The 21,904-nt window shown below is 35.7% G+C and overlaps 1 protein-coding gene across 1 annotated transcript in view; it reads right to left on the bottom strand.

Annotated features, from left to right (window-relative positions):
• LOC128241772 (uncharacterized) overlaps positions 1–20,025 on the bottom strand; it is a 37,344-nt gene extending 17,319 nt beyond the window's left edge. Inside the window, exons 1-18 of the mRNA XM_052958856.1 lie at positions 19,931–20,025; positions 19,495–19,666; positions 17,915–17,974; positions 16,647–16,744; positions 15,935–16,033; positions 13,665–13,763; positions 12,581–12,674; positions 8,754–8,950; positions 7,765–7,891; positions 7,262–7,484; positions 6,090–6,655; positions 5,590–5,698; positions 4,402–4,622; positions 3,926–4,043; positions 2,767–2,952; positions 2,413–2,449; positions 712–984; positions 326–376 (exon numbers count right to left, since the gene is read on the bottom strand). Coding sequence (XP_052814816.1) covers positions 326–376; positions 712–984; positions 2,413–2,449; positions 2,767–2,952; positions 3,926–4,043; positions 4,402–4,622; positions 5,590–5,698; positions 6,090–6,655; positions 7,262–7,484; positions 7,765–7,891; positions 8,754–8,950; positions 12,581–12,674; positions 13,665–13,763; positions 15,935–16,033; positions 16,647–16,744; positions 17,915–17,974; positions 19,495–19,571 — 2,635 coding nt within the window. The 5' untranslated portion in view covers positions 19,572–19,666; positions 19,931–20,025. The remainder of the gene's footprint in view (positions 1–325; positions 377–711; positions 985–2,412; positions 2,450–2,766; positions 2,953–3,925; positions 4,044–4,401; positions 4,623–5,589; positions 5,699–6,089; positions 6,656–7,261; positions 7,485–7,764; positions 7,892–8,753; positions 8,951–12,580; positions 12,675–13,664; positions 13,764–15,934; positions 16,034–16,646; positions 16,745–17,914; positions 17,975–19,494; positions 19,667–19,930) is intronic.
• Positions 20,026–21,904: the final 1,879 nt, after the last annotated feature.

Consider the following 21,904-nt stretch of genomic DNA (forward strand, 5'->3'; position numbering starts at 1 on the left):
TAAGTTTAGCAGTTGTTTCGTATTTTTTAGTATAAAAGATTACTGGGTATGTCTACCTAGAATAATTCATTTCTATTACGTGATTGGCTAGTCGATGTTATCACGTGATATTACCAAGTTAGGTATATAGCTCAAATATACTAAAGCCTTCGTAGCACAGTGGATACAACACTGATCTGCAATTTTACAATTATGATATCAAAGCGTAACACATTCTATTTAATAATTGTCCTGAGATTCGTTACAGAAAATAACACACTTTTTGGTTTCCAATCTGGTGTACAGTCCCTTAATACACAAGTACTAGCAGGTTATATTTACTTACTGACAAAAATACCGACAATTACGCCTACACTCAGATGATTTTCTTTCTCCGCTGAAAAAGAACGCACGTTGCTTATCCTTTAAAAGTTTAAATGTATCAAAGTAGTATTATCTATAAGTATTATATGTAGACCATTGACGGACAGTTATAACCATTTTGATAATTTTCTTATTTCGGCGACATATATATCTCAGCAGGGAGGGTGTTTAAAACTTTAAAGAAAGATTAGCTACAGACGAAAATAACCGAATGCCTTTAAAGTAAGAATTGCTGTCTGAATTCCTGCCATTTAAATAGGTATTTCTCCAGGTCACCGATGACCTAAAAAGCAACAATAGGATTCGGTTAGTGTCGTATGTTGACATGTAAACATCTATCGTTAATACCAGTTTTAAAAGCGTATGGTAGAGCAGCCAGTTCGGTCTCCTCGTATCCAACATTCAGTGACACATTATACTCTTTGTCTGGGTCCAAGCCGAGAATGTCAACTGAATTCTGTTCGCTGTTAACCTGTATCACTCTAGTTTGTCCGTTGCCAAGATAGACGACTAATGCTATCTCCACCCTCCCGTAGCATGAAGGTGTATCTGGTATATCCCATACAAGGCGGGCTCCATTTGGCAATATCTCTTCAATTCGTATGTTTGTTGGTCCGGAATCTGTTTGTTTTATAAAGTATAAGTAAAAGACGTAATTCACAATAGTAGTAGTAGTAGTTGTAGTAGTAGTAGTAGTAGTAGCAGTAGTAGCAATAGTAGCAGTAGCGGTAGCAGTAGCAGTAGCAGCAGCAGCAGCAGCAGCAGCAGTGGCGGTGGAAGTGGTAATAGTAGTAGTAGTAGTAGTAGTAGTAGTAGTAGTAGTAGTAGTAGTAGTAGTAGTAGTAGTAGTAGTAGTAGTAGTAGTAGTAGTAGTAGTAGTAGTAGTAGTAGTAGTAGTAGTAGTAGTAGTAGTAGTAGTAGTAGTAGCAGTAGCAGTATAGAGTAGTAGTAGCAGTAGCAGTAGCAGTAGTAGTAGTAGTAGTAGTAGTGGCAGTGGCAGTGGTAGCGGTAGTAGTAGTAGTAGTAGTAGTAGTAGTAGTAGTAGTAGTAGTAGTAGTAGTAGTAGCAGTAGCAGCAAAAGTAGCGGTAGCGGTAGCGGTAACAGTAGCAGTAGCAGTAGCAGCAGCAGTAGCAGTGGCAGTGGTAGTGGTAGTGGTAATAGTAGTAGTGGTAAAAGTAGTAGTAGTAGTAGTAGTAGTAGTAGTAGTAGTAGTAGTAGTAGTAGTAGTAGTAGTAGTAGTAGTAGTAGTAGTAGTAGTAGTAGTAGCAGTGGCAGTGGCAGTGGCAGTGGCAGTGGTAGCAGTAGCAGTAGCAGTAACAGCAGTAGTAGTAGTAGTAGTAGTAGTAGTAGTAGTAGTAGTAGTAGTAGTAGTAGTAGTAGTAGTAGTAGTAGTAGTGGTGGTGGTGGTGGTTGTGGTGGTGGTGGTGGAAGTAGTAGTAGTAGTAGTAGTAGTAGTAGTAGTAGTAGTAGTAGTAGTAGTAGCAGTAGCAGCAAAAGTAGCGGTAGCGGTAGCGGTAACAGTAGCAGTAGCAGTAGCAGCAGCAGTAGCAGTGGCAGTGGTAGTGGTAGTGGTAATAGTAGTAGTGGTAAAAGTAGTAGTATTAGTAGTAGTAGTAGTAGTAGTAGTAGTAGCAGTAGCAGCAGTAGTAGTAGTAGTAGTAGTAGTAGTAGTAGTAGTAGTAGTAGTAGTAGTAGTAGTAGTAGTAGTAGTAGTAGTAGTAATAGTAGTAGTCGTTATAGCAGTAGCAGTAGCAGTAGCAGTAGCAGCAGCAGCAGCAGCAGTAGCAGCAGTAGCAGTAGTAGTAGTAGTAGTAGTAGTAGTAGTAGTAGTAGTAGTAGTAGTAGTAGTAGTAGTAGTAGTAGTAGTAGTAGTAGTAGTAGTAGTTTAACTAGCCGTGGTGGTGATGATGTCTGTTCTAGTATTGTAAGAGAACAAGTAGTGTCAGTGATATTGTAAACTTATATAAATTGACTATTGCTATGAAAACCGTTAGGAAAAAGAACTTGTAAAATGGTTATTGTCCCTTTTTAATACAGTTTTAACTTACATTCTTCAAGGCCATTTAATGCATTCAGGTGTGTTATCTGCAAAAAAGATTTTTAGAAAACCAAAACATTTTATTTTAATATCTTAAGTGGCTTCGTATACATTCAAACTCTTAATGTTATTTATTGTAATTCCTACGCAGTGTTTTTAAATCATGGAAAGGCTATCGCGTTTTAATTTAAATCACAACTCTAATTTCAAAACCTTTGCAAAATATCTGTTTGTAAACTGAATTCAAATAAAGTATGGTGTGAGTTTATTTGAGCACTAAATGTCATTTACAAGTTGTAGCCTGTGACCTTATAATAATAACTTTATTAATGTTAATTTTTATTGCAAAAATATCCGTGATTACCGTCAAGTTGAATTTTCTTGAAAGCAAAGCCTGGTTGTACGTGGTAACTTGTAATGTGGCCGATTTGTTGAGGTCTTCCTTTGGGACGAGAAACCAGCAGTTGTCAAATTCAATCATCTGTTGAGCACGGTAACACACATCCAGAACACAGTTACACGATGGGTCTTTTTCACATATGCCTGCAGTCTGTAAGATAACAGCAACAGAAATAAATATTATTTCTTGAAAGGGATCTGGACCATGCATTTTGTCGCTGTAAACGACTCTGAAATCAACATGCAGACAAAATTCCTGATAATTTTATAAAACACACACTTCATACTCTGTCAAATTCACAAAGCTTACTTCATTGACAGTTTTGCATCCACATATAAACAGAACATAATATACTATTAAAGAACAGAACAGAACTTAACCTAAGTACATCATCTAAACACATGAAATATGTCAAGTGTTTGATTTGAATGCAATAACGTTGCAGTACGGTAAACAGTTCGGTAACGAGAATTAACATTGTTTATACGTATTATTACGACTAGCACTTTAACTAATGGCCCTTGGACATATTTGCAGAGCATAATAGTTTACATTTATAAATATAGATAAATATTTGGTGCCCTTTAAATTCAGTGGGTGTATATAATAATAATAATAATAATAATAATAATAGTAATTATAAGATTGTATACATGCAACTCTTGCTTCAGTTGACATGATACTGTATGTGTTGCGTTTCTTCTTATCGGCAAAAAGACACGTAATTTGGCACTTTTCCAGTATCACAAAGTGACAAATAACTTCCTCAGTTAAGGACATTGATATTATTGCACTGCAATATTTTTGGAACTCGTAATTGAGCATTCCAAAATACCAAATTAAACAGATCTAAAATATTTATATTCCAATATTATGAGGAGCCCTATCAAGCTGGTATGGGTCTTATAGTAGTAGTTTGGCATAATAACATATATGTCTGGCGTTATTTAACACAAAATAAATTTTCTGAAAGAGTCAATGAGCTTAAAAATACATTATTTTAATGGTGCAGTCAATTTGCGATTCAAGTGAGCATAAACGTTATACTCCTTGCTTAAGTTTGGACATGTTTATGATGATACGTTTACTGCATGCCGTGGTTCATTTATTAAACTGTACTTACGTCGTTTTTGTTTGCTGAAACATTGTATACTTTCTTCGGTATAGAACTGTTTCCGACATAAAACGTCATTTGCAGCTTATGAACACCACTACCATCGTCCGATGCTTGAAACGTAACTCTTAAAAGACATTGAAATTATGAAAAAGGTTATAATCGAACATCATATGTGAATGGTTAGTTGTATATGTATTTGTTTTTATTGGCTTATGTAGCAGGTACCGATTTTTTGCATCCGTTAATGGCGATGGCAATGTAACTGTTTTGGTGTCAAACAAAGTATTGTCAAATCAGTTTATATTGGACTAAAACCTCCAATAACGCTACACGCGTCAGACTCAATTGTTTCTTTAGATTTAGTTGTTCAAAGTAACTGTTTAGCTGATGAAATTGAAAGTCATTTAACGTACATGTTCTCTAATTACTTTGATTAAATTTGTTTTATGCTCTTTTGAATTGAAAAATATCCACATACTAACCTCGATGCATACGTATATGTCCCATTTTTAATGTTCATCTCAAGATGCTCGTCTAAGAATCTCGGTGGTGTGTTGTCAATATGAACTTCAGTGTAATCAACAGCTGTATTGTTCATGACGTCAGTCGCACGCAGCCAAACCCTAACGTGACTCCCATCGTTGAGTTTCTCAAATATTACATAGCTCTCCTCCAATGGTATAGGCTCCCATTTTGTTGGGATCTAAATTGTTATTCGTGCGACGAATTTGTGATTAGTAATGGATAATTCAGACAATTGCAACTGCCAAAGCCTTATTGTGATGTTTGTTATTAATATAAAGATATTGAGCCCTCTGACAAAGCCTAATTGGGATGTTTGTTATTAATATAAAGATATTGAGCCCTCTGACAAAGCCTAATTGGGATGTTTGTTATTAATATAAAGATATTGAGCCCTCTGCCAAATACTAATTGGGATGTTTGTTATTAATATAAAGATATTGAGCACTCTGCCAAAGCCTAATTGGGATGTTTGTTATTAATATAAAGATATTGAGCCCTCTGCCAAATACTAATTGGGATGTTTGTTATTAATATAATGATATTGAGCACTCTGCCAAAGCCTAATCGGGATGTTTGTTATTAATATAAAGATATTGAGCCCTCTGGCAAAGCCTAATTGGGATGTTTGTTATTAATATAAAGATATAGTGCCCTCTGGCAAAGCCTAATTGGGATGTTTGTTATTAATATAAAGATATAGTGCCCTCTGGCAAAGCCTTATTGTGATGTTTGTTATAAGTATAAGTATAAGGAGCCCTCGTGAAGCCTAACAGGGATTTTTATTATAAAAATAAGGATATTGAGCGCTTTTATCTACAAACATACGACGAAATATCCGATCATCTCGTACATTATTAAGTCAACGTCACAAGTAAGATAAAACATTTTACTGCATAGTTCAAATACACACTGTTTTTCTAAACTGACCAATCAACTTAATATTTCCGAAACAAATATTATATTTACTACTTAGGTATTTGGAAGTGCCGTTAAGAATAAGCGATACGCCCTTTGATAAGATAATGCCAATCCTAAGCAAAATGGACAATCAAATCAACAACTCTACCGTATGAGCTTCGGGGTAAAGATAAAATTTAAAAAATAGTTCATGTATAAAAATAATTCTAAATATAAATATAACTAACCTCTTTGTCGTCGGTATAAACACGACTTAGCTCAAATTTGACAAGTCCATGTTTACTAGGTATCGCCTTCAATGTTCTATCTCCTTCATTGTCATCGATAGCAACGTATCTGAAACATATTATAACGAGAAAGTGTACGTATTCATCTCTCTAATCCCATTGGCGGCACACTCCTATGGCGATTCACAAGTGGCAGTATTTTTTTTCAAGAAACGGACTTAATCTTTAGTTATATTGCTCAGGTGAGCTTATATACCATGAGGAAAACTTATTTGTGATGTTGTTTCAAGCAGTCTAAGGATGCACTTTTATAATCAAGGTGTATCAATGAAATGGCTATTTTATTTTTCTAAAATGGCTGGGTTTAAAAAAAAAGAAGAAAGGTTTTCAGATCGCTGGGTTGGGGCTATATAAAGAAACGACATGTTTAGCCTTATTTTAACTAATTTTTGATTTTTTTAAGTTTTTATCTGTACGTATGTTACAATGATTTACTCTACTTTTTGCTTCTAAGAATTCCATCGTCTTCCAAATCTTGGAATTGTGTTGGGTAAGGTAATACTTTATTCAGCAATTTTCCTTCGTCGTGTACTTTATTTTTGAAGTGATTTGCCCAGTTGATTTCAATCTGTGATTTCGAATCATTGCTAGATGTTTGCCACAAATATCCAGTTTCCTTTATAGCACTGACTATATATAACCCCCCGTCTCCAACGACAATCTGTTCCACATCTTCAGGGTTCGGCATTTTCGTAAGAAGACCAGGTTTTGTAATTGTTATTTCAGACGAGTCGTCAAACAACACAAGGCGCCTTGCAATCTTTGTATTGCTAGCCATATCAACGGCTGTCAGTAAGACGGAAAACATCCCCGACCTCGGAGGAGTAAATGTCGGAAATTCGACGTTGTTGGTATTGTTTTCAGTGTAGGTGAAAACAGGAGACAGTGGATTTAGCTCAATTAGCTCGTCATGAATATTAGGCTCGAGGAGATATGCCTCAAGTCTGTATTCAAGGAGTCCAGAAAGAGTGTCGAACCATCCGGACCATCGTGGTGTTATGGGATTCTGGAATATAGTTCCATGGATTATTATATATTTATTTCATAGGAAAGACGGCAAGCAGAAACAGGCATTTCTTTGTTTTTAATTTTCAGTTATTATGTCTGCATGCACAGCTAACTAAGACGTCATATTTTCTATGAAACATATTTCGTCTTGTCGCAATTGATATAAAAGGTATCACACAATCATCTTAATTGCTATAAAAAATCATTTTTTTCATATCAGCTATTTTGCTTTGACGTAATATACGTACGGAAAGGTAGAGCTGTTTAAACAAGATATTTGTATATCCAATATAAGACAAAAAGTTGTCAAAACAGTAAAATTGTGAGAGTGCAGCTTTAAGGCATGCCATGTTATCTGAAAAATCCACTTGAGTCGAATAATGACGTACTGTTTCGTGACGCCATTTAAACATAGTTCAATGGTATTTCGTACGTCAGCAGAGTGCAATATGACCGTTTTGTGCAAGAGAGGAACATGACAAACGTATTTTGTGATGCGGATTGAAGATTTATGATATATACACAATAAATATTATATACCCCCTTTTGGCTTTTAAGAACACAAATAAAGGCAAAGCATTTAATAATATGTAATTGGTATAACCTTTGTTAAATCGTCATTGAGTCTGATTGGTTCTTCTCCTGATCTACACGTTCTTCCGGAGTCTGGTTCGGAACAATGCTTTGGGGCTACAAAGTCAAATTTAAACTCCACAGTATCCGACACTGTATGGCCATCATACACATTGGTGTTGTAGAATCTATTTGTGTTTATGTTCCGCAGATTCCGGAACCCACCACTTTTCACGTTAAACGTCACGGTAAAGCTGCGAAAATACAAACAAAGTTATCATTTTAATTATTGTATCAAACCTCAGAATAAACACGAATTAAGCTATAACTATTAAATGCTATAATTTTTAGCTTGAACAATGTGTGTTCGACCTATGTGTCTCAATATCCTTATTTTATATAGCAACGGACCAGTATGGATTCTTGTATTTTCCGAAGTCCATTAGTATAAAGATAACATTACATTAAGTTTCATGTATCAATTATTTAAAACCCCCAATTCAAACGAGACAAAAGCTGTACAGAAGCACTCACTTGTCACCATGTTCAATACTGTATATGTAGTCTTTTTGTGAAAGGGTGCAGTTAAAACCAGACGACGGATTCGTGTTAGAGACATCAGAGCAGCTGAACGTGTGATTGTAGGCGATGAAAGGCTTACCTAGGTAAATAAGTAAAACAACTCATTAGCGTATAAAAATACCGGAAAACGACGAATGGCATATTTTTCCTCCGCGCTATTTGGCTACTCCACTTGGCACAATTTTGCTTGCTCGCCTTTTGGGAGGCTGGAAATTCAACAATGTGATTTGCGTTGATACCGTATTGCGCAAACCTAACGAAAGTGAAAAGGATGAAGATACGCCAGGCGCATGTATGTCCCGCTATTTGCCTTATTGTCGCTTTTTCGCTCCGCCATGTGTCGGAGTTTGTACTTTGGGCATTTCACCGCGCGAAATCGCATAAAATGGAATGACAAAGATGAGTCAACATAGTAACTAAAATAAACGCGTTCATGAAGCGAACATTATTTGTAATATGTTCTACTATTTGATCGCTAACACCCACATGTACATGTAGGAGATGCAGTTGAGTCTAATCATCTCAATTAACGTGTTCATTTTTACTGATTGATAATCGTATAAATAACTTTAAACGTGATATGCCATTTAAGACGCGTACATTGTACAATACGTGAATGTATGTCATTTAAGACGCGTACATTGTACAATACGTGAATGTATGCCATTTAAGACGCGTACATTGTACAATACGTGAATGTATGCCATTTAAGACGCGTACATTGTACAATACGTGAATGTCCTGGAAAACATACGTGAAAAAACTACAGAAACATGCTCAGTAGCAAAATGTTTAAACATAAACCCGGTTTAATGGCACTGGAAGACATACCACACAAAAAGTTAATCTACATGATACGTTTCAGTACATTTAGAGTCTTGCAAACACTCTTTAATTTAAATACATTCATTATTTGCAACATTTAAAAATGGTTTCCTTACCGCTTTGGTCCTTATTGACTTTCCTATGAACAATATGGGCGTTGCCTGAGACGATTCCGAAACCTGATGTTGAAACATAGGTTTCTGATTGGTAAATCGTAGACATCGGTTCAAATATGGCACTAAGTTTAAAGTTGACATAATTGAAATTATCCTGGTTACTCCAGATCGGCGCATTGGATGTAGCACACGGCACACTGTGTAAAAAAGGTAAAATAACATTGGATGTAGCACACGGCGCACTGCGTAATAAAGGTAACATAACATTGGATATAGCACGCGGCGCACTTCTAATAAAGGTAACATGACATTGGATGTAGCACACGGCGCACTGCGTAATAAAGGTAACATGACATTGGATGTAGCACACGGCGCACTGCGTAATAAAGGTAACATAACATTTGATGTAGCACACGGCGCACTGCGAAATAAAGGTAACATAATATTGGGTGTAGCACAAGGCGCACTGCGTAATAAAGGTAACATAACATTGGTTGTAGCACACGGCGCACTGCGAAATAAAGGTAACATAACATTGGATGTAGCACACGGCGCACTGCGAAATAAAGGTAACATAATATTGGGTGTAGCACAAGGCGCACTGCGTAATAAAGGTAACATAACATTTGATGTAGCACACGGCGCACTGCGAAATAAAGGTAACATAACATTTGATGTAGCACACGGCGCACTGCGAAATAAAGGTAACATAACATTGGGTGTAGCACAAGGCGCACTGCGTAATAAAGGTAACATAACATTGGTTGTAGCACACGGCGCACTGCGAAATAAAGGTAACATAACATTGGATGTAGCACAAGGCGCACAACATTTAATGTAGCACACGGCGCACTGCGTAATAAAGGTAACATGACATTGGATGTAGCACACGGCGCACTGCGTAATAAAGGTAACATAACATTTGATGTAGCACACGGCGCACTGCGTAATAAAGGTAACATGACATTTGATGCAGCATACGGCGCACTGCGTAATAAAGGTAACATGACATTTGATGCAGCACACGGCGCACTGCGTAATAAAGGTAACATAACATTGGATGTAGCACACGGCGCACTGCGTAATAAAGGTAACATGACATTGGATGTAGCACACGGCGCACTGCGTAATAAAGGTAACATGACATTGGATGTAGCACACGGCGCACTGCGAAATAAAGGTAACATGACATTGGATGTAGCACACGGCGCACTGCGTAATAAAGGTAACATAACATTGGATGTAGCACACGGCGCACTGCGAAATAAAGGTAACATAACATTGGCTGTAGCACACGGCGCACTGCGTAATAAAGGTAACATAACATTGGATGTAGCACACGGCGCACTGCGTAATAAAGGTAACAAAACATTGGATGTAGCACACCGCGCACTGCGAAATAAAGGTAACATAACATTGGATGTAGCACACGGCGCACTGCGAAATAAAGGTAACACAACATTGGATGTAGCACACGGCGCACTGCGTAATTAAGGTAACATAATATTGGATGTAGCACACGGCGCACTGCGTAATAAAGGTAACATGACATTGGATGTAGCACACGGCGCACTGCGTAATAAAGGTAACATGACATTGGATGTAGCACACGGCGCACTGCGTAATAAAGGTAACATAACATTGGATGTAGCACACGGCGCACTGCGTAATAAAGGTAACATAACATTATATGTAGCACACGGCGCACTGCGTAATAAAGGTAACATAACATTGGATGTAGCACACGGCGCACTGCGAAATAAAGGTAACAAAACATTGGTTGTAGCACACGGCGCACTGCGTAATAAAGGTAACAAAACATTGGATGTACCACACGGCGCACTGCGTAATAAAGGTAACATAACATTGGTTGAAGCACACGGCGCACTGCGTAATAAAGGTAACATAACATTGGTTGAAGCACACGGCGCACTGCGTAATAAAGGTAACATAACATTGGTTGTAGCACACGGCGCACTGCGTAATAAAGGTAACATAACATTGGTTGTAGCACACGGCGCACTGCGTAATAAAGGTAACATAACATTGGATGTAGCACACGGCGCACTGCGTAATAAAGGTAACATAACATTGGATGTAGCACACGGCGCACTGCGTAATAAAGGTAACAAAACATTGGATGTAGCACACGGCGCACTGCGTAATAAAGGTAACATAACATTGGATGTAGCACACGGCGCACTGCGTAATAAAGGTAACATAACATTGGATGTAGCACACGGCGCACTGCGTAATAAAGGTAACATAACATTGGTTGAAGCACACGGCGCACTGCGTAATAAAGGTAACATAACATTGGTTGTAGCACACGGCGCACTGCGTAATAAAGGTAACATAACATTGGTTGTAGCACACGGCGCACTGCGTAATAAAGGTAACATAACATTGGTTGTAGCACACGGCGCACTGCGTAATAAAGGTAACATAACATTGGTTGTAGCACACGGCGCACTGCGTAATAAAGGTAACATAACATTGGATGTAGCACACGGCGCACTGCGTAATAAAGTTAACAAAACATTGGATGTACCATACGGCGCACTGCGTAATAACGGTAACATAACATTGGATGTAGCACACAGCGCACTGCGTAATAAAGGTAACATAACATTGGTTGTAGCACACGGCGCACTGCGTAATAAAGGTAACATAACATTGGTTGTAGCACACGGCGCACTGCGTAATAAAGGTAACAAAACATTGGTTGTAGCACACGGCGCACTGCGTAATAAAGGTAATATAACATTGGTTGAAGCACACGGCGCACTGCGTAATAAAGGTAACATAACATTGGTTGTAGCACACGGCGCACTGCGTAATAAAGGTAACAAAACATTGGCTGTAGCACACGGCGCACTGCGTAATAAAGGTAACAAAACATTGGCTGTAGCACACGGCGCACTGCGTAATAAAGGTAACATAATATTGGTTGTAGCACTCGGCGCACTGCGTAATAATGGTATCATTACATAAGTTGTCTCATACGGCGCACTGCGTAATAAAGGTAACAAAACATTGACTTTAGCACACGGCTCACTGCGTAATGAATGTAATATAATATTTTGCTGTCGCATACGGCGACATACTATTTTAATACAATTAATACGTTTTACTATATATATTTTAAGGCACAATTTGTCAACCGTAATTGGACTGACCAATACTAAATTCTAGGAGTGTTTAAGGTAATGTGTCGCATACTCATTTCGTTCGCCATTTCACTAAAATATGGCACAACTAGAGCATTAACATTCTACTTTTTTCAAATAAACTTGCCAGACGTGCTAGTTAATAAAATAAACGTAACTTGATCGTTTGCAATGTATAGAATACGTTTTCAGGTACAAAAGCGAAATTTAAAGCTACGGTTTTATTTATTGGAGCGAAACCAATGCATTGCGAGTTTATGAGCTCGCCTTTTCAGTGGTGAATTGAATTTGATACGCAAAATAATACGGCTTATAGATGACGGCGGTATTTTGTGATTTGATGATGTGTTAAAGTCAATTTGCATGTCATAGATGTGACACCTAATTCGTTATTCTCTTGATGATTTATTTGCTTGATTTGTTTGGCCCAGGAGAGACTGTTAACTCGTACCGCCTTTTCAATTGTCAATTATCATTTCAATTCAACGATGTATAATTGTGTAATGCTCAGTGCATTTCTAAACTCTGGTGTCATAAATGTTCAATTAAGTACTTCCAAACGTACGGTTCATGTACAATTGTCAACAGTAGTGATTGAGAAATGCAGATAAATGCTTATATTTAACGTATAAATGTTAGAAACAACAGCAAACATACTTCATGTAGAAAAGGTTCTTCAAATCGGTTCTTCTATCATCTTTCAAAGTAACGTCGCATGAAAGCAATTTTGGCATGTTCGCTCCGTTCGTAACTGCAGCAACGTGGACGTGATAAGTAAGTATAATGTAAGCTTATTGTATTTTTGACATTATTGCCATGAACCTTAAAACTGTACTCTCACATATTGAATGTTTTGACAACTTTTTTACTTTTTGTCTTGGAACGAGCCAATTTGCGAAAATGCATGTAAACCAGTTAGAAAAAAAACAACAACAAAACATTAGATCGCAGATTTTTATATTTAAGTTCAAATATTGATGTTTTATGCATTTTTCTTAAACCGTTAGCATAAAACATTCATTTTCGAACGAAATATGAAAATCTGCGATCTGATCTTTTGTCAGCAATCTTTTATCATTGGTTTGCAGATATTTACGCATAAATTTTCTCTTTATAAGACAGAAAATAAAAAAAGGTGTAAAAACGGTATATCTGTGAGAGTGCGGCTTTAATCACTGAGCTATAGTTTGTTTCTTAGTATTGCTATGTAGTGTGTCTAATTCATATGTGTTACAATTAAAATATGTATCATATACAGTCGAACCCCGATGTCTCGAACTCGCTTGGCTCGAATTCCTCGTTGGGTCGAATTTGATGTAAAGGACCGATTTCTTTATATTGTATGTTAGCATTTCGAACGGGGTTCGACTGTATATTAATACTAAGCAATAGTCATGCTATCTTTCTACTCAATCATATTTATCATATGTTTATAAAATAAGCAATATTCATCATAAGTACAACTACTTATATCAATTTAAACTAAGTATATATTATTACCAAGCATAAGTTATACTGAGTTTTGCTATAAAGCAATACTCGTTATTTTGCTATTATTCAATATTCATTATAAATGTATAACTTAAGAAGTACAAATGACTTTTCATTAACATATCAATAAAAACCAGTACACAACAGAACACATATGGGTATATTGTATTGATAACAACATTTCCAAACATCAGGCTAATTATGAAATTTAAAACTTATTTACATGTAAGGGTTAATATTGTATACGTACATGTCAGGCAGTTTGACCCTTGCCATCCATCCATACAACTACAGCGGCTTGACGATGTGCACAAGCCAGGGAAACACGGGTGTAGATGTGAGCATTGGACTAGAAATAAAACGCATAGCTTAGTTTATATCTCGCGTTAGATTTCGTGCCCCGTTAAACGGTGTGGTGTATGTGATTAAAGATGCTCTCTTACTCCCAAATAAGATTGACCACAATAAATAATATTGTTTTAATATCCCAAAAAGGATGAATAAATGTTAAAAACAATGGTTCTAATGAAAGATATCGAATTTATTTTGAAAGGAATGAGTACATAAAACACAGTATTTCTACCTTATGAAACTATAGTAGACTACAGTAAATCTTTTAGCATTCACCAATCAATTAATATCTTTGCATTTTTTGCTTTTAAATTTCAATGTTACAATGTTGTTAACAGTAGTTAATAGATTTCATAAATGCATTATTTAGTAAAGAGTTTAAGGTTTATCAGTCAAAATTTATGGTTTTTATTCATATGTATGTATTGTTTTTTTAATAAGAGTGTCACTTTACGCAAATCGAAATCAGGCATGGTCAGATCTACTGGTTGACAATCTTAAATACCTTCATACGAATTCAAGTTAATATGAATTAGAAAGCATGACTAGAAGACCCTGTTTTAATTTGTCTCCTTCAAATAGTCAAAACGTCCTCAGCCAATACCGGGTTTCAGTTACATGACTTAACACTAGAAAACGACTTGTGATTTTATGTTCTATGAATTTGGCGTTTGCCCAGTGCCATTAAACCGGGTTTATCTTTAAACATGTATCCTTTCACATCAGTTACTGTCATGAAACAAGCCAACTGCAATAAAACACATCAATTTACTTTACGTATTCTTAGGTAGTTACAGGCCCTAATTGATTGCAGTTTAGGGCCACTTTAAAAACGATTTTTGGGATTTTATGTAAATTGCCAGATTTGGAAAAAAAGTAAAATCACGCTTGTCGTGCCTACAGCCTTCAATACTTTCAGCGTCGTTAAAGAAGTTATTATCATAACCTTCAAAACAGATTGAAAGCATTTTAAACCGGACAATAAATTCAAAGCAAAGATTGTTTGTGAAACCTGATAAAGTCTTTCTAAATATCTAAAACCATTGCAAATTACTGTTTTTTGTTTGTCATCTGGGACTTATTAAATCAAAGACACTATCAATATGTGCAAAGCGTTTAAGCTGATAAAACCTTGTTCCTTTTAAGAAAAAAATGTCGCTTGCAATAGACACAAAACAACGTTTAGAACATATCACATGTTTTTTTTTGTTTTTTTTACACATGTTATCTGCAAAATGTTTTAGCTAATAAAGCTGTGTTCCTTTTAAGAAAGAAAAATACACCGCTTTCAATAGACACAAAACAATGTTTAAAACATCAGCGGTAAATTACACATGTTGTTTTCTGCAAAACGTTTCAGCAAATTAAACTGTGTTCCTTTTAAGAAATAAAAAAATGCCGCTTGCAATATTTATTTTTTATTTAGAACATCAAATACAGAATACACATGCTGTTATCTGCAAAATGTTTTAGCTAATAAAACTGTGTTCCTCTCTCTTGCTCTTTTGCTCTCTCTCCCCTCCGTCTCTTTCTCTCTCCCCGGCTCTCTCTCTCCCCGGCTCTCTCTCTCTGGCTTTCTCTTCCCCAGCTCTCTCTCTCTCTCTCTTTCTCTCTCTCTCTCTCTCTCTCTCTCTCTTTCTCTCTCTCCCACCCCGTCTCTCTCTCTCTCTCTTTCTCTCTCTCTCTCTCTCTTTCTCTCTCTCTCTCTCTCTCTCTCTCTGCCCCGGCTCTCTCTCTCTTCCCCGGCTCTCTCTCTCTCTCCCCGTCTCTCTCTCTCTCTCTCTCTCTCTCTCTCTCTCTCTCGCTCGCTCTCTCTCCCCACCCCCGTCCCTCTCTCTCTCTCTCTCTCTCTCTTGCTCTCTCTTTGGCTCTCTCTCCCCCCGGCTCTCTATGGCTCTCTCTGACTCTCTCTCCCCCACCCCCGTCTCTCTCTCTCTCTCTCTCTCTCTCTCTCTCTCTCTCTCTCTCTCTCTCTCTCTCTCTCTCTCTCTCTCTCTCTCTCTCTCTCTCTCTGTCTCTCTCTCTCTTGCTCTCTCTTCCCTCCGTCTCTCCCCTCTGTCTCTCTCTCCCTCTCTCACTCTTCTCTCTCTGGCTCTCTCTCTCTCTTGCTCACTCCCCCCACACCGGCTCTCTCTGTTTGTATTGCATTCAATGATTAAAAGTATTTACCGTTGGTGCAGTATCTTCCATCATCGTAGGAAGGAGGACACTGGCATTTATTTGGAGCAATGCACGTCCCTCCGTTTTGGCATGGCACTCTGCATATTGCTGTAAACGTGATTAATATAGTAAGTTAAAAGAATTGAAAAATAAGAATACTTTAAAAAAAAGTGAAATCACATCTCACTGTTGGTATGAAATGTGCAAAATTGGAAGATTTCATATTTTATTAATTGTTATCATTTAGTTTTTAAGCTTGCCTATCAGTTCTAAGATTTTTGTCATATAATGTTAAAGTGTCATATGTTTTTTTACAGTCAGTTGCATTATAACTGTAAAAGAATTTCAATCTCAAACATTATATCATTCTTTAACTATTCAGAGTATGTTATTTGTTTGTATAAGAAAACCTAACTTAAACAACTAACATCTAAGATCTTGGCAAATAATTATATTTGTAATAAGGACCCCATTGGAAATAAGTTGAATGGGTTATCCTGTGTTATATAATTATTTGCAACACTGAATTTAGTCTTTATTAACGCAGGTATGTATCCAAAGCATTCTAATGATGTTGTGATTTAGTATAGATATCATCCCTTATTCTTTGTTAAACAGTCTGTGATATAACTTTATGACATATTTGTTTTGTAACTATGACAAACATATACATATAAGATCTATTTATAAAATGGGCCCAAGAAGCGTATGAAATACCCACGTCTACTACAGGAGCCATGGTTGTCCTCCGTCCAGTCTTCACAGCAGAATTCTTTGGTTTCCAAGTAGTAGCGACGTCTATGGCATCGACCCCATCCCCTGTAAAACTCAATCTTGTTTACAGATGTTATAATTTCAAGTCAAGTGCAATAATCAATATATTTTTACCAGTACATTCCTGTATCCTATCTTTTCTTAACACATCTCTTGTATTGATATTGCTTTCCAAGCTCCCTTTAGGCTGTAAGCATGCATTATTGAGAGAACATATATCGGATTTATTGTTCAGCGCGCCGCCAGCCAAACGGTTATTTATAGTTTAAATTTAATCCCCACCTCCAATACCCTTTTCAAAGTTAATAAATAGGTTTGACTTTTTTTATTTTTTTGTCATGTTCTTAATGTTTTTTTTGGATGTTGTGCTAAGAATGATAGTTATAATAGTGTGACATGTTTATATGTCTTGATTATGTATATTTATTATTTGTATTATTCGTATTGCTTGTGTATCATAATTATATTTATTTCCTACTTGTGTGATTAAATCGTGTGTTTCATGGCGTGTTTTGAGGCTGCTTGCATAATATATCTTTGTATAGTTCACATTATAGCCTCCCTTTTTCGGCAAAATTTATTTAACTATCTATTTTATGTCTGCTTTATTTATCTGTGTTCCGTCTTCATGAGTTGAGCTTCTATCATAATTATCTTGTTTTCCAATCTCCTTTTTGGCTGTAAGCATGCATAATTGAAAGAACATCATTCGGAAGAGCGTACACAAAATAACACTTTAAATGCCCTATAGAAACTGCTTAAGCGGTGCTTCGATATCAGGCCCAAATAACACGAAAATACTTAAAGACGCACTCTTATTCCCAAATAAGATTACTAAAATTATAAAATTGTTTTAATTTATCAAAAAGGATGAATAAATGTCAACAACAATGGTTCGTATAAAGGATACCGAATTTAATTTGAAAGGAATGAGCATAAAACACTATTGTAGATCACAGTAAATCTTTTAGCATTCAACAATCATTTAAAAAAATAGCGCTTTCTGCTAATAAAAACATGGTTACAAATTTGTTATCAATAAATAATATTTTCTATAAATACATTATTTGGTCAGTATTAAAGGTTTATCACTCAAAATGAATGTCTGTTATAGAAGTGAGTGTATCAATTTTAAATTAGAGAGTCACTTGAAATTCGAAACCTCTTTTCCATAGCCGTTTTTTATATATCCTCTTTAATGACTTTTATACTCACCAAAACCCACATGACGTGTAGTCGCTATATGATCTTAGCACTTTCCTGGAACACACATGTCTGTAAAGACATACCATAATTTATTAATCAATGAACTATAACGTATTTGACGCGATACCGGGACAATCGTAGTACTAAAACTTGATAATTGGCGACAATATATTTAAAAACTTGCCTAATCTCGACCAAAGTAGGCTAATACGAGTTTCTGTAAGTAGTTTAATGTTTTTCACTTAAAAATTATGTTTGATAGATATATGTATGTATTGAATTTAAGTAAGAGTGTCACTTCAAAAGTTCAAAGCTTAAGAAGCAAAATTTCTACCTTAATCTTAAATATCGAAAATAAAAATTGATTCATTTTGATCACCATGAAGAATATAATTGTTATTTAAAGATGCACTCTCTCTATTTGATATTTTAAACTGTTCTAAAAACAGCTGATTTGGACAACAACGCCTTCAATTTAGTCAAATAAGCTAACCCACAATAGAACAGATATGAATTGTTTGGAAAATTGCCGAAACTGTCTTTTTCTTAGAGTTTTAAACACTTTTTAATCATTAAAGCTGCACTCTCACAGATTGAACGTTTTGACAACTTTTTTTTTTTTTGTCTTGAAAAGAGCCAATTTTTTGCGAAAATCCATGGAAACCAGTTATATAAGACTGCTGACAAAAAATAGAAAAAATATTTTTATATTTAAGTTCAAAAATTGGTGTTTTATGCCTTTTTCTTAAACCGTTAGTAACGGTTTAAGCCATAAAACTTTAATTTTCGAACGGAAATATGAAAATCTACGATCTGAATTTTTGTCAGCAATCATGAATCATTGGTTTGCAGATATTTACGCAAAATTGGTATTTCCAAGACAAAACACAAACAGGTTGTGAAAATGGTCAATCTGTGAGGATGCAGCTTTAAACATCATTTTTCAAACGTAAATATAGAAACTGTGATCTTGTCTTCTGTCAGCTGTCTTTTATCACTGGTTTCCAGACATTTACTCAAAGATAAGCTCATTACAAGACAAAAAATAAAATAAAAAAAGTCAAAAAATTAATCTGTGAGAGTGCAGCTTTGAAGTCCAAACACTGACAAATAGTTCTCGAATATGATAATAATCACATTAAGTGTGGTATGTTAACTGGCATTAACTGAAACTCGTAGTTTTCGATATCATTTATTGTTGGTTTAAACATATTTTTTTAATGAAAATATACAAGTGACAACATGTATTTCATTCTAAATATTTAAGAATTTGATCGAAAGCTAAAAGCTTATAAAGATCATCTACTGTGCCATTTATTGCTAGTGGATGGAGAAAAGAGTTCACATATCTTCATTGTAAGTCTATATTATAGCCATAAAAGTATTGACTGTTTTAAATGTTTCAAAAAGATTATAAATAGCAAAATAATTGAATTACGTTGAATACTGTTGTTGTCTTTTTATGAACAAAATGGTTCACGAACATACTGATTTTTTTTATAAAATAAAATATTTATAATGAAGTCTTAGTAATGGCTTTAGCAAGAATAAAGAATTAATTGAAACTAGAAACTAAATAAGTTACATACGGTCCCGAAAGCGACGTCACCAACTCCAAACATAAAATATATAAACAGATAAAAACAGCGTTAATCCGAACGTTCATGATTCAGTATTTGCATCCATACTGTAACCGAAAAAGAATGGCAAATGTTTGATGATTATCCTCAGGACGTCATAAAGGGGCGTTCATAATAAGGCCTATAAAAATACATTTGGTTCGGGTTACCCGACCCTACCTATGGAATAGGCGCCGACCCTATCGTTTTTATAATCAGTTTGAAAAAAAAATGAAAAACTAAAAAATCTAAAAAAAGTTTTGCTTTTCATTATGACGTTTAAACCCTTAAATGCTTATATAGAAGATAACTTTAACACCATTCTCCAAGGATGAAAATTGCATTCTTATATAATGCCTTACGCTAATATATATTTTTTTCAATATAAAAAGCCTACCTACCCTACCTATTTTTGAAAAGGATGTAACCCTAACCAAACAATTTTTTTAGGCCTAACCAAGCTGGTCGTCCTTTTTCAGTCTGTACGTTTTAATTTGTGTGACATTTACTGACATAATATTTTCCGATTATTAAATAGAAATATAACAGTACTTCAAATTGTTGATAATGCACGTGTTACAATGCATTACATACTTTAAGAATCATTGAAACACTTAGATTGAACTTGTTATTCGTTTAAATTTGAAGGGCTATTTAGAAGAGACACGTTCAAGAAATAATGAAATGATTAAGAAAGTTTCAGTTAATCAGAAACACCAGTTATGATTTCATTTTATCATCATCCACTTGAGTAGAAGGGGGTGGGGGTTGACACATTAGGCATATTTGTCATTATCATCGAAATGATTTTGAAATCTTCTCGAGGCTAAATAATGATATACGGGGTAATCGCTACGAAGATCTACAGGACCTTCGTTCCGCTGTGAGAACAACAGAGGAACGATATCAGAAAGAGTGGTACGGACAGATATTCAAACAATGGGTTGAACGCCACCGAAAGTGTGTACGTGCAGTATGAGCGTTTTTTGAAAAAAAAACCCTTTTACTTTTAATATATTTTAATAACGTAACGCAATGAGACTACGGACTGCTCCGTGACTTGTTCCCTGTACTTTTTGTGATGTTTTTTGTATACGTTCACTTCGTAATAAATTGTTGAAACTTTCTGGATTTGTTTATATTAGTTAAAACTGTCAGCTGATAACAAATTTAAATGCATCATATGATTGCTTTGCTAACCGTTAATTTTTAATTGGAATGTTTAGGAGCGTTATGGGTAGGAGTAAAAAAATATTATTTATACTCGCACTCGGGTAAGGCCTACTCGGCGAATGCTCCGATAAAATTGTAAGTCATGTACTGTAAGGTTTTCTGAGCAATGTGCACAGATAGAATGTAGCCCCAGGTTCTTTTACGTGCAGGAATGTTTAACACTGGCAAACGGGTTCCCCTTTTAATGTTTCTCCCGGAAGACGATTAGACTTATAGTATTTTTAGTGGTGCGGCGGGAAATCGAACCTGCCACCCCTGGATGGACAGTCAAATGTGTTACCACAAGTCCACGAATCCGCCAGTCTAGTTATAGTGTAAAGCATTCTGACATTGTTAACCGTACATATACATCCGAGGATGTTTTCGATAGAAAATAGCCGATAAGTTCCGAATGAACCTAATGAAATCGTACTGACTTCAACTCTAAAACTTTTGAGTTTCAAATTTAATTTATATAAACACATAAAATCAAAGCAAGATCTACTCAAATATTTCCCAACTTTGCGGGTCACTCTAGACCCTTATTATATCAGATGGTTTAACTGCAATTGATCCTTAAAATTCAACTTAACTTGTACATGTGTATACCTATTCTATTATTCCTTTATCGAGAAGCCTTTTCTATGAATACCCTGATATGACCGGATCGAAGATCTCATTAATAGTGTTTCTTTAAATACGCAAATACATCCACTTTACAAATAATTGACGATGATGCATTATATTGATAAAGAATGTTTATGTGACAAATGCTAAAATTGGACAACACGGGGATTCGGTTTAGTTCGAGCTGTAGTCAAACTTAATCGTTAGCGGCTCGAACGAATAATTTCATCTTCCGTTTTTTTTTTTTTAAATTTTGGTATAATCTCCGAAAAACTTTTTTTCTGTTTTATAATTTTCTGGATTTTACCCTTTTTTCTCAGTTTTTAAATTTATCATCAATTGTTAATGCCAATTGTACCAAGATGCACTCTTACTCCCAAAAAAAGATTTACCACAATTAATGCAATTGTTTGAATATACCAAAAAGGTCGACTAAATGTCAAAAACAATGTTTCTTATGAAGGATACAGAGTTTAATAAACATACGTAGTTTTTTGTATAGTATAAAGCACTGTGCTGTTTGTTGAGTTTTGTGCTGTTG

Source organism: Mya arenaria, chromosome 7 (assembly GCF_026914265.1).
Source record: "Mya arenaria isolate MELC-2E11 chromosome 7, ASM2691426v1".
NCBI lineage: Eukaryota > Metazoa > Mollusca > Bivalvia > Myida > Myidae > Mya > Mya arenaria.